This window comes from Chinchilla lanigera, unplaced genomic scaffold (genome assembly GCF_000276665.1).
Source record: "Chinchilla lanigera isolate Chin_1 unplaced genomic scaffold, ChiLan1.0 scaffold00037, whole genome shotgun sequence".
Lineage (NCBI taxonomy): Eukaryota > Metazoa > Chordata > Mammalia > Rodentia > Chinchillidae > Chinchilla > Chinchilla lanigera.
The window spans coordinates 17,163,658-17,174,408 of NW_004955438.1; the positions used below are offsets into that span (position 1 = coordinate 17,163,658).

Below are 10,751 nucleotides of genomic sequence, written 5' to 3' on the forward strand. Positions count from 1 at the left end.
TTTTTGGTTTTTCTCCGGTACCGGGAACCGAACTCACGACCTTGCGCTTGCCAGGCAGGCACTTTTGCCGCTGAGCTAAATCCCCAGCCCCTCACCTCACGTTTTGATGGCAGCATGGGCCCCGCATGGCCCAGTCACCCCTCAAAGGTCCGCCGTCACCCTGCTACATCGACAGTTAAATTTCCGCCTGAGTTTGGGAGGGGACTTCAATCAGGCCATCACTCCCACACCCTCCTTGATCCCACTTCCTGTATACTGTTTTCTTTCTGCCCTCTCACTACCCCATCTTCACCAAGGCACAGGCTGTGTTTTGCCTTGGTTGTGGCCATAGCCTCCCTTCTTCCCGTTGGGCCCCTGCCAGGGTCTCAGCTTATCCTACAGCCACATGTGGTCATTTCGGAACCGTGAATGTGCCCCTTGTCCTCCCGATGGAAGCATTTCAGTACAGAGCTCAAACTCTAAGTTTATCGTGTAGGACCTTTCCCAACCAGGCCCCAGCCTACTTCTCCTTTTCCTTATTTTTATGAAATTCACTATGATATATTAGAGTCTGGGTCTCTTTTTGTTTATTGTGCTTGGGATTCACTTGAATTTCTGAATCTATGATCTAGGGTCTTTCTGGAAAATTCTCTGACATTATATCTTAAATTGTGCCTCTTCCTTGTTACCTTCTCTTTTTCTCTAATGTCATTTAAACTGATATTATTCCTTCTCACTGTGAGCTTTGTCGCTCTGCCTCTCTTGTGTGGTTTTGATCCTATTGTCTCTTCATGTTGCTGTCTGAGTATCTTTTTCTGATCCATCTTCCAGCTTACTAATTCTCTCTTTAGCTGTGTCTCACTTCCTATTACATGTGTCTATTGAGTTCTTAATGTTTGTCACTGCAATGTTGAGATCTAGAATTTCTATTTGGCTCTTTTAACAATTTTCTTGGTTACTTTTCTAGCTCCCAGGCCCTTGCTGAAATGTTTAAGCGTGTCTTTAATTCACTGAACCCAGCAAACATAGCTGCTTCATAGCATGTCTTATGATTCTGGATCTCAAGGCATTTTGGGAAGGTTTCTGTTGGGTATTGCTTCTGCTTCCTCTTGTTCTTGGTATCTGTATCTATATGTGGCTGCTTTGATTGTGTGCTGGACATTGTGTTTGACAAAATATGTATAAAAGTAGTCAAGGATTTAAGATAATCTCTTTTTCCAGAGGGGTTTTGTTGGCTACTGCCAAGAAGCAGGGGCTTCTTCATTAAGGGACCCCTGAATCCAAGATCAGGCTTATACTTCCCTGGACCACTGAGATGACTTAGAGCTGGGCTGCAGGTCCACATGAGTCCACATGTACTTCCGGTTCACTGTACTCTGAGAGTGAAGGCTGTGGGGTCTCAGCTAAAGGAGGAGGGTCTTATCAGAGCCCGGACTCTGTCCTTTGCGTCCTTCCCCTGTGAGTCTGCCGGAGGCACAGATCTGTTCCACAGCAATTTCTTCCAGATTGTCCTGGGGGCAGAAGCAGGCTGGGACTCAGAGTTTCCTCCCCAGGATCCCCGTCCTTTCCCAGTGTTCTTGCTGCTGTTATTTGGGTTTGGATTTGGGGGCATTGGGGAAGGACCCAGAGCCTTGTGCATGGGAGGCAAGCGCTGTCACCCTGAGCTGCACCTCCAGCCTCCCTTTCCCAAGTTTCAGCCTGATGGGCCTCAGTCTTTCATCAACCCTTTCATGGCTCTGAGATGTTCTCAGTAATTCATCTTCTTTGAGCGATCCAGTCCATTTCACCGTGTTGCCTACCGCCAGATCCTTCCCAGCCGCCTCTGCTGTCTCAGATTCAGTACTTACTCACTTCACACCCCCACCCACCTCTAGCTGGGTCAGAAAGACTTCAAGCTTCCGCACTAAGCCCCTTTGGTCTTGCCCAGCTCACATCCTAGCGGGCGCTGAGCAGCTAAGTGCAGAGTTCTCTGCTGTACAGCTTGTGGGATGGGCACAGCCAGGGTGCAAAGGCAGAGCTCCAGCCCCGGCTGCTGCACATGGAGCTCTCATCTGCCCCCCTCACACTGCCTCTAGGAGTCCTGAGTCAAGGTGAACGCAGGACTCTATTTTGACAGAAATATCTGTCTAATCCACACCACTTGGCCAAACTCAGCAATGCCAACAGAAAGGCACGTTCCCCGGTGATCGCCTTTATAATGGTGGCAACCCTGAGGACCAACCCCCGGGAGGACGTGGCGCTGGGCGTCAGAGTTGAAAGCAGCCGCAGGGTCCATAGTCCAGTGGTCCGGAGGAGCCACTCTGTGACATTCTGGAGAACAGCCACCAGCTAGCTGCGGCTGGAGTCCGCACAGATGAGGGTCCCCGGTTCAGCCTGCCACCCCCGTGCTGCTCTGCCAAGTGGCAGTTGATTGGCGTCCCACTGGGCAGGTGAGGCGGTCTAGGCCACCTAAGCTACAGTGATGCTGCCTTCCCCCAGGAGCTGCAGGCACGAGTCCCAGAAGGCCAGCGTCTCTTTGAGAATCTCCTTCATCTCAGGCCCTCGAGGGCATCCTCCGAGGAGCTGGAAGACCTGCGCTACCGCTGGATGCTGTACAAGTCCAAGCTCAAGGACGCTGGCCACCTGCTGGTGGGTGCTGAGCCCCAGGAAGGGCTAGGGTTGGGCCCAACTCACAGCAGGGAGTCAGCTCGGCTGCAGCGCTCGGTCCTGGGCACCCACCTTCCAAGCTGAGGTGGCTACTCCATCCGGGAGAGGCGCAGGTCCCCGGCACTTGACCAGCGCTGTGTCTTTGGTCTTCCCGCCTCCTTATAAGGCCAGAGTCCCAGCGACACATACACCGACCTCACAGTTGGCTCGCAAGGAGTGCTTGCTCCCTGCCACACTGAGCTCTTGTGAGCGGTCCCTTCAGCCCCTCTGACCATCTCTGCCAGGGCAGCTGCGTCCCCGTCTCCAGAGAGCAAGCTTGAGAAGCTAAAGTGCCTGCCCGAGATCACAACTGCTGGGCAGCAGCGGAGCTGGCGTCAAACCAGCCACTGTGTTGCGGGTGTGGAATGAGGCAGCAGTAGGTGGCGTCTGGAGCCCTGGGGTCCAGCTGCGCCTCTCTGCTGACCGGCTGCGTGACTTTGAGCACAACAGTCCTCTTTTGGGTCCTATGCCTGCTACACAAATAATACCAATGATAATGATATCCCTTATGAAGTGCTGTGTCCGCATGACAACCCTACAGAGGACATACCTATTATTCCCCTGAACCAGTGAGGAAACAGGTACGGAGGTTAAGTGTCCCTGGTCCGAGGAGGTGACAGGGCTTTCCAGTCCCTTCCAGAACCGCCAGCCCAGCTCCAGCCCTGCAGGCTCTTTTGGCCCGAGGTAGCCATGTCGGCCACTAGGTGTCAGCCCAGCGCTAGCCAGCAGGCTGCCGCGGCCTCGCAGACCAACTCCCAGCGGCCCGAAGTGTGTTAAAAAGCTCGTTAAACCCGAGCCCTGCTGGCTCAGGCTGTCCAGATGACCAGAAATTGTAGAGTAACACTCCCTTGACAGAATGACTTTCCATTACTGGCTCTGCTGGGATTTACGTTTCGCTCACCTCACTTATTTTCCCCCCTTTTCCTCTCCTTCAGCTGCCGGGTTCTCCAGGGGAGCCGAGCGGATTCCAGACGGTAAGAGTCGCCATCTGCTTGCACGGTGAAGGGCATCGTGCCTGAGAGCTGGTGGTCAGTGCTGGGCTTTCCAGAAGTTTCCATGAGGTCCAGCGGGCAGTTGTGAGGAGTCAAAAGTGTAGGTTTGGAGGGGTGACTGGCAGAGACATGCGGAGTACACAGCTGTGACGGGCGGCATGACGGAGAAGGGACCCTTTGCCCTGAGCACTAGGGCACAGACACGCTGGGGAGAGATGAGGGTGCTAATGACCGCTGTGACAGTGGGTGTAAGCCAGGGCCTTCCCAGGGGCCGGGTGGTTCCAGGTGACCGTGTGGCCGCCTTGGTGACGGAGGGCTGTGCGGGGCTCTGGGACACACCGGGAAGGATGGCAGAGGCCCTTGGTTCTGTTGTTTCCCCTACGCCCTCCGTGACTGTTCAGAGCCAACCTGTGGGATGTGCGGCCTGGGCAGTGGCTGTGCCCGCAGGGACCACAGGAAGGAATAGCACCGTCTCTGCGCTGGGTGAGCTCTGTTGGCCGTGCACCACGTGTGCCGGGACTGTGCTGCATCTCGGGTAGGGTGAGGGCCCTCGCGCTGACCCTCGTGCGGCATTCATGTCTTCACATCAGGCCTGGGACACAGGTGGCAAGTTGGGTGGACTTATCCGCTCCTGTCCTCGGACTCCAACCCCTTGTTTTAACCTTCCACGTTGTGTCTCAGAGGGGGCCTCCAAGGGGCTGCAGGGTCTCCTTGCTTTTGGAAAAGGCGGGTGCACACTGCTGGCTCTACAGCTACTGCTCTAAGTGAACACCCTTACTGTCCTGTCACACACTGGCCCAGGGTGACACAGGCTCAGCATGCTCTGGTCCAGGGTCCATGTTCCCCGTGTGATATGCACACCAGCAGCCCTTCAGTGCCGTGTGTGGAATCTGCAGGGGACCCACGGACCATCATGAGATCATGGATGTGCTCTGGACCCTAGCTTTGTGGTCTTGAGCAAGTTGCTTGCTGTTCCCATATGTAAAATGGAACTTTATCTATGCCGACTTTATTAATTTTGAAGATCATGTGTACCGCTATGTGTGGAAGGGGCAGCTTCCTGTAGCTTAAACCCTGGCTCCTCTCAGGTATAACAGCAAGCTTCTCCTGGAATAGGGAAGAAGGTCTGGAAAAGCATGTGGCTCATGGACGGGTGGCTCCCACTGAGAAACAGGCAACCCAGGGGCAGGTGGCCAGGCTGCCTCTAGCTCCTGCACTTCCAGCTCTCCCTGGGTGCAAAGCCCCATCTGCGCAGGCCCAGGCCAGGGTCCATGTGGGAGCCCCAGCTGGGTCCCCTAGTGCCTCACACAGAGTAAGCACTCACCAGATGTGTGGGAGTGGGTGACACTGGAGCAGGCTCACGTTCCTGCAGCCTGGAACAAACATGTTGGTGTGGTGTGTTCACTGGCCACCTCCTCTCTGTCTCCCTCATTCATTCATTCATTCATTCATTCATTCTACCAGTGGCTACTGGGTGCTGACTTCATGCCACACTCTGTTTTAGGCGCTCAGAACACCTCCATGAGCAAGAGAGCAGCTGCTTGTGCCCCTAGACCGCACAGCTGGCCAGGTAGAGAGGGGGACCTCAGAGGGTGTCTGCACCCAGCAGCACTGGGAGGCTCTGCCCTGAGAGCCTGGGGACAGTGTCCACAGCCAGGGACTTCATAACCCTGATGTTCAGCTCATCTATGGCTAGCAGCATTGGGCACGGTTCTGTGGTATGTACAGTCCAGAAGCTCGAGGTGGCTGCAAAATCTGCTTCTCAGGGCTACATTTAAAACAACTGAGCTGCTGAGGCTATAACTCAGTGGCATAAGCGCCTGCCTTGCAAGCGCAAGGTCGTGAGTTCAATCCCCGGTACCGCTAAAAAAAATAAAAATAAAACAACTGGGGCTGGGGTTTAGCTCAGCGGCACAGCGCCTGCCTGGCAAGCATGATGTCGTGAGTTCAATTCCCGGTACCGGAAAAAAAACAAAAACAAAAAACCCCCCCAAAACCAAAAATAATTAAATAAAACAACTGAATTATACAATTTGGGGCTGGCTGGCTTTAAGCTAAGAGACCTCTCAGCCTCTGTGCAGAAGAAAGCAATGTAAAAGTCCTGGTGTAGGCAGCTTGTGAAACCCATGCCTAGAGGTTCAGATCCATTAGGTCTGGAGAATCTGCCCGATAATCTGCCTTTCTGCCAAGTTCCAGGGGCCGGCTGGGGACCGCACTTTGAGAACTACTGCTTCATATTCTAGATTCAAATTCAGGCTGCACATGAATGTGTGAGACCTTTGGCAAGTCACTTAGCCACAGTCTTCCAATGCATAGAATGAGTCCACCAGGCTAACAGGAGGCAAAGTTCTTGTTATAACATGTGGCACACAGTAGGCGCTCAGCCACTGTGTAGAGGAGGACCAAGACCTCTGCACCCATTGTGCCTACTTCTCTTCCTGAGAGCAGAGGAGCAGTGGCACCTCTCAGGGTGAAATCCTGCCCTTGGTTTGCTCCTCGTGTCATCTTTTGCTGATTTGCCTGCGTTCATCAGCTTTCTGTCACTGTAACAAAGCAGCTGAGGTCACCGGCTTATAAAGAGTAAAGGTTTGTTTAGAATCAGAGTTTTGGCAGTTTCAGTCTGTGACCCTTTGGGCCTTTTCTCACTTCCCTGTGACACATGGGCTTTGAGGGGGTGGCTGTCCCAGTCCTCAGGTTATTTTTTGCTAGTTCCAGTGTGTTCATGTGCGTGTGTATGTGACTGCACATGTACACATATGCACACTGCACACTCAGACCCGCTGACAGGTAGAAAGCCCCTGCTGTCTGCAGAGGTTGTAATCTTGCCAACTTCAAAACATTCCGTTTATTATTTTTAGTGCAGAGGAAAGAAAAAAGCCGGCACAAGCCGATTATTTACGAGCCGTTGGTCCTCCGCACTTTTTCTCTCTCCAAGCCCCAAGTCATTGACAGCTCAGCTACGTCACTGGCTTCAGCCTGCTTGTTTGTATAAACAGAATCATTAAGATTTATTAAATTTGCAGCTGCCCACATGCTCACCAGCTCCGTGCCGCTGGATGTTTGCCCAGCACCCACACACACAAGGTGCTGTTGCTTTTCCAGGGTGCAGTCGGGTTGGGAGTTAACTAAAGCCTGTCTTGGGAAGGGACCCGGCGCCCCTTCCCTAGACACACGTTGACTCTGGGGCACCGGCCGATGCTGCCGGCCCCTGGGCAAACCGGGATAGTTGCCAGCGCAGACAGCGGCCACCTCCCTGACCCAGCGTGGAGCGTGTTGGGCAGGCAGACCCCGCGTGTAGCTGCTGAGCGTTTTCTCGTGCTCTACCACATTTCCAAGCTTCTAAGGCTCCTACTTTCACAGTGTCCCTTCTCTGGTATTTGGGCACCTTGTGAAAATCGAGTTTTTCTAGGGAACGTTTCAGATCACTTCCTCTAGCATCAGGGACTGCTGCGCCTGAGATGTCGCTGGTTGCTGCTTGCAGGTTGTGTTCTGTTTTCCTTCTTGTTGTTTTATTTGTTTGTTTGTCTGTTTTGTTTTGTTTTGTTTTTTGTTTTTTTTCTGATGCTGGGAATCGAACTCACGACCTTGTGCTTGCCAGGCAGGCGCTGTGCCGTTGAGCTAAATCCCCAGCCCCTGTTTTTTTGTCTTTTTGAGACAGGGTCTCACTCTGCAGTTCAGGCTGGCCTTGAGCTAACTTTGTTGCCCAGGCTGGTCTCGAACTCACAATGATCCTCCTGCCTCAGCCTCCCCAGTACTGGGATTACAGGCGTGTGCCACCATGCCCGGCTCTGTTTTCCTTCTTGTTTGGCCACATGGATGTTATGAATTTAGATGCCAGTCTGGGGGCTCCAGCCTGTGGTTCAGATTCTCAGGGAAGGCCTGGCTACTGCCAGGGATGGGACAGCACACTGACTGTCTTCACCTCCCCTTGCTGAGAAGCTGTTTGTTCCTCCTACCCCGGTCATTGATGGTGCAGCTCTTGAGGCCCGGCCCTGTGTCAGCTTTTTCTAATCTGTTCTCAATCTTGATAAGGGTAGTGATTCTATTTCTGAGTCGGAAGTCAAGTAATGGTGCTCCTTATAATTGGTGTCTGAGATCGGATGAAATGGTGTAATACAAAATCTTAGAAAGTGTTAATGAGGTTTTCAGGAAGAAAATAACTCAGTTTCACAGCTATGATTTTTTTTTTTTTACAACTAGGATTTTTTAAAAACCCCTACTATATGCCAGGCAACACAAGGACACTCATGTGCCTGTTTTCATGTTTTATTTTGTTTCTGCAGTAGATAGGGTTGGAACCCGTGGACGCTCTACAGTAAGCCCCATCCCCAGGCCTTTTTATTTTTTATTTGAGATTGGGGGCTGGGCTTATAGCTCAGCCACACAGTGCCTGACTGGCAAGCTTGAGGTCCTGAGTTTGATTTCCAGTACCCCTACCTCAAATCAATATTTGAGGGCCAGGGATAGAATTCAGTGGCATAAGCGCCTGCCTGGCAAGTGCAAGGTCCTGAGTTTGATTCCTGGTACCAAAAAAACCCAAAAAACCAAAAAACCAAAAAAACAACCAATAAAAATAGAAGAAATGTACCAAATCAGTTTCTGGAGATTGGTCCTTAACTGAGTTGCCCAGGCTAGCTTTGACTTGCAACCCTCCTGCCTCAGCCTCCAGAGCATCTGGGATTACAGGCATGTGCCACCTTGCCTAGCTCAGTGCCCAGATATTAATGCCCATGGCCATCTTCTTCAGAGGGAAGAAGTGACCTGGGTGGGGGTGGGCTGGGGCAGAGGCAGTGGGGTTTGCCTTCATGCCCTGGGATCCACCAAGCAACCCTGGGTCTTCCTTGGTCATAGCTGAAGACCCAGGGGCCGGGCCACTCTACCTCTGACCTCCAAATGAGCAGAGCCTTGGGTAGCCTCAGCCCCGTGCTGTGTCATTCCAGGCCTCTGTTGACATGCTGTTGGCAATTTCTGTCAAATAAAAGCATTACACTGTATCTTCATCCACCTCACTCACCGGATCTGACACCATACGACTTCTGGCTCTCCCCTGAAGTGATAAAATGGGAAGGGTACAGTGCTGTCTTCTCTGAGGGGCCTGGGAGGATGATGGCGCCTGATCCCTGCACCCCTCATGGAGGGGAAGCTTGTGGGCCTCATGGGAGCTGCCCATGTGCCTGACAGAGAAAGGAAGTGAGCTTTTATTGAGCACCTACTTTGCACACGAAGCACAGCAACCCTTGCCTCTTTATCCTTGTGAATTTGGTAGGCAAGTGTCATTCTCCCTTTCTGCCAACAGATGGAGGAGCTGAGGTCCACCATAGTGAAGTGACCTGTCCTAGGTACATTTTAAGAAGTGGGAAAGCCAGGCTCCAAACTTTTTATTTCCTCCCACATATATTTCATCAGTGGCAGAAGATTAGGCCCATGTATCTTGATGTACTCATCGTGCCTGGATTCCTCAGAACCCTAAGCCCCAGGTCAAAGCCTGGTGGACTCCTGATCCAAGCCCCTGTGGGTGTTCCATTCCTCAATTCCATATCACCCGCTCCTCCCACCGCACTGAGCTTCCCTCTCTACTTGCACCCTTAAGGAGGGGAGCTTATCACTCCTGAGGGAGCGCCTTGTCTCTGAGGGTGGTTCTGAACAGAGGACTGGTAGTGCTTTCTTTGGGGGGAAACTGAGGTGTAGAGAAGCTCTTGGAGCTGGGAAGAGCTGAGGTTGTCCGTCTCCTCGTTGGTTTCCTAGAAGATCGCTCAGGCCTGTGCCTGTGTGAGTGTGTGTACACGTGTGCTCACCTGTGTGTTCTGAGCACTTGAGAAGCATATTAAAATGTCTTTTATTTTTAAGGATCATTTAACATTTCTATTTTAAAGAGCGTTTTAGATCTCAGGGCCCTTGAAGTAAAGACAAGAACACTCAGGGAGCAGTGACGGGCGGGCAGCGATGTCACCCTTGCCAACACTTGTAAATGCAAATATACTTTAGACCCTCAGAGATGATTTCCCAGAGGATCACGGCCAATAGCTGCTCACCTGAGTAAGTCCAGTGTCTGCTGCCAGAAGGGAGGAGCAGCCACGACAAGGCAGATGAAAACAGACCCTCTACTTAGGAGACCAGTAATGACAGGGTTTTCTTGTGGCAGAAACCCAGGATGGGGTGGGCGCACAGCCTGTTGTCTTGCCCCGCTTTCCCTCTCCTGGCATGGGCCAGAGCTTCAACATCAGGCACAGTTGTCACAAAATGCCAGGAGTCAAGTCAGGGCCTCCCCATACTGCGGCAGCCCAGCCAGGCCGGTGCCACCCGGTCAGCAGCGGGAGCAGAGCTACTCCCCCAGGAACTCAGGCTCTTGCTTAAACAGTGCGTCACCCTCTCTCCCGCTCCTGAAGTCACCGCTGAATACATACAGCCGAGAGCACTTACTCATTGTGTGGGCTGTACACAGCGCATTGCCACAAAGTCAGCGTCTGAGAACATTTGAGGCGGGAGGGAGACTGTCGATGGAATGATCTGGAGGAGGGAGTTGAGGCAGGAGAGCGGGTGAGGTGGCTTAGATGTGAGAGGGAGTCAGAGTGCCAACTCAGTGCTTCCCAAACACACCTGCACGCCCCAAGGCTTCTTCATCACCATCATAGTCACCAACACTACTTCACCACCATGAACATCATCTCCACCATTATCATCACCACCACCATCATCACTGTGATCATCACCATTGTTATTATCACCACCACCCTCACCACCATCATCGTGGTCATCACCACAATCATCATCACCACCATGAACGTCATCACCACCATTATCATCACTTTGAACATCACCATTATTGTCACCATCATCACTGTCATCACCACAGTCATCACCACAGTCATCATCACCATCAACATGATCATCACAGTCATCATGATCACCCTCAGCATGATCATCATCACCATCACCACCACAATCATAACCATCATCACCACCATGATTATCATCTCCACCATTGCCATGGTCGTCATCACCATCACCACCACCACAGTTATCATCTCCACCATTGCCATGATCATCATCACCATCACCACCATGATCATAACCACCTTCATCACCACCACAGTT

General features: G+C 52.2%; 1 protein-coding gene across 5 annotated transcripts in view; it reads left to right on the forward strand.

The window, feature by feature from the left end:
* Syne3 (spectrin repeat containing, nuclear envelope family member 3) overlaps nt 1-10,751 on the forward strand; it is an 84,566-nt gene that overhangs the window by 70,046 nt on the left and 3,769 nt on the right. For all 5 annotated transcript variants that reach the window (XM_013517209.1, XM_005390377.2, XM_013517207.1 and 2 more), the window contains exons 16-17: nt 2,458-2,607; nt 3,600-3,638. In XM_013517209.1, coding sequence (XP_013372663.1) covers nt 2,458-2,607; nt 3,600-3,638 — 189 coding nt within the window. The remainder of the gene's footprint in view (nt 1-2,457; nt 2,608-3,599; nt 3,639-10,751) is intronic.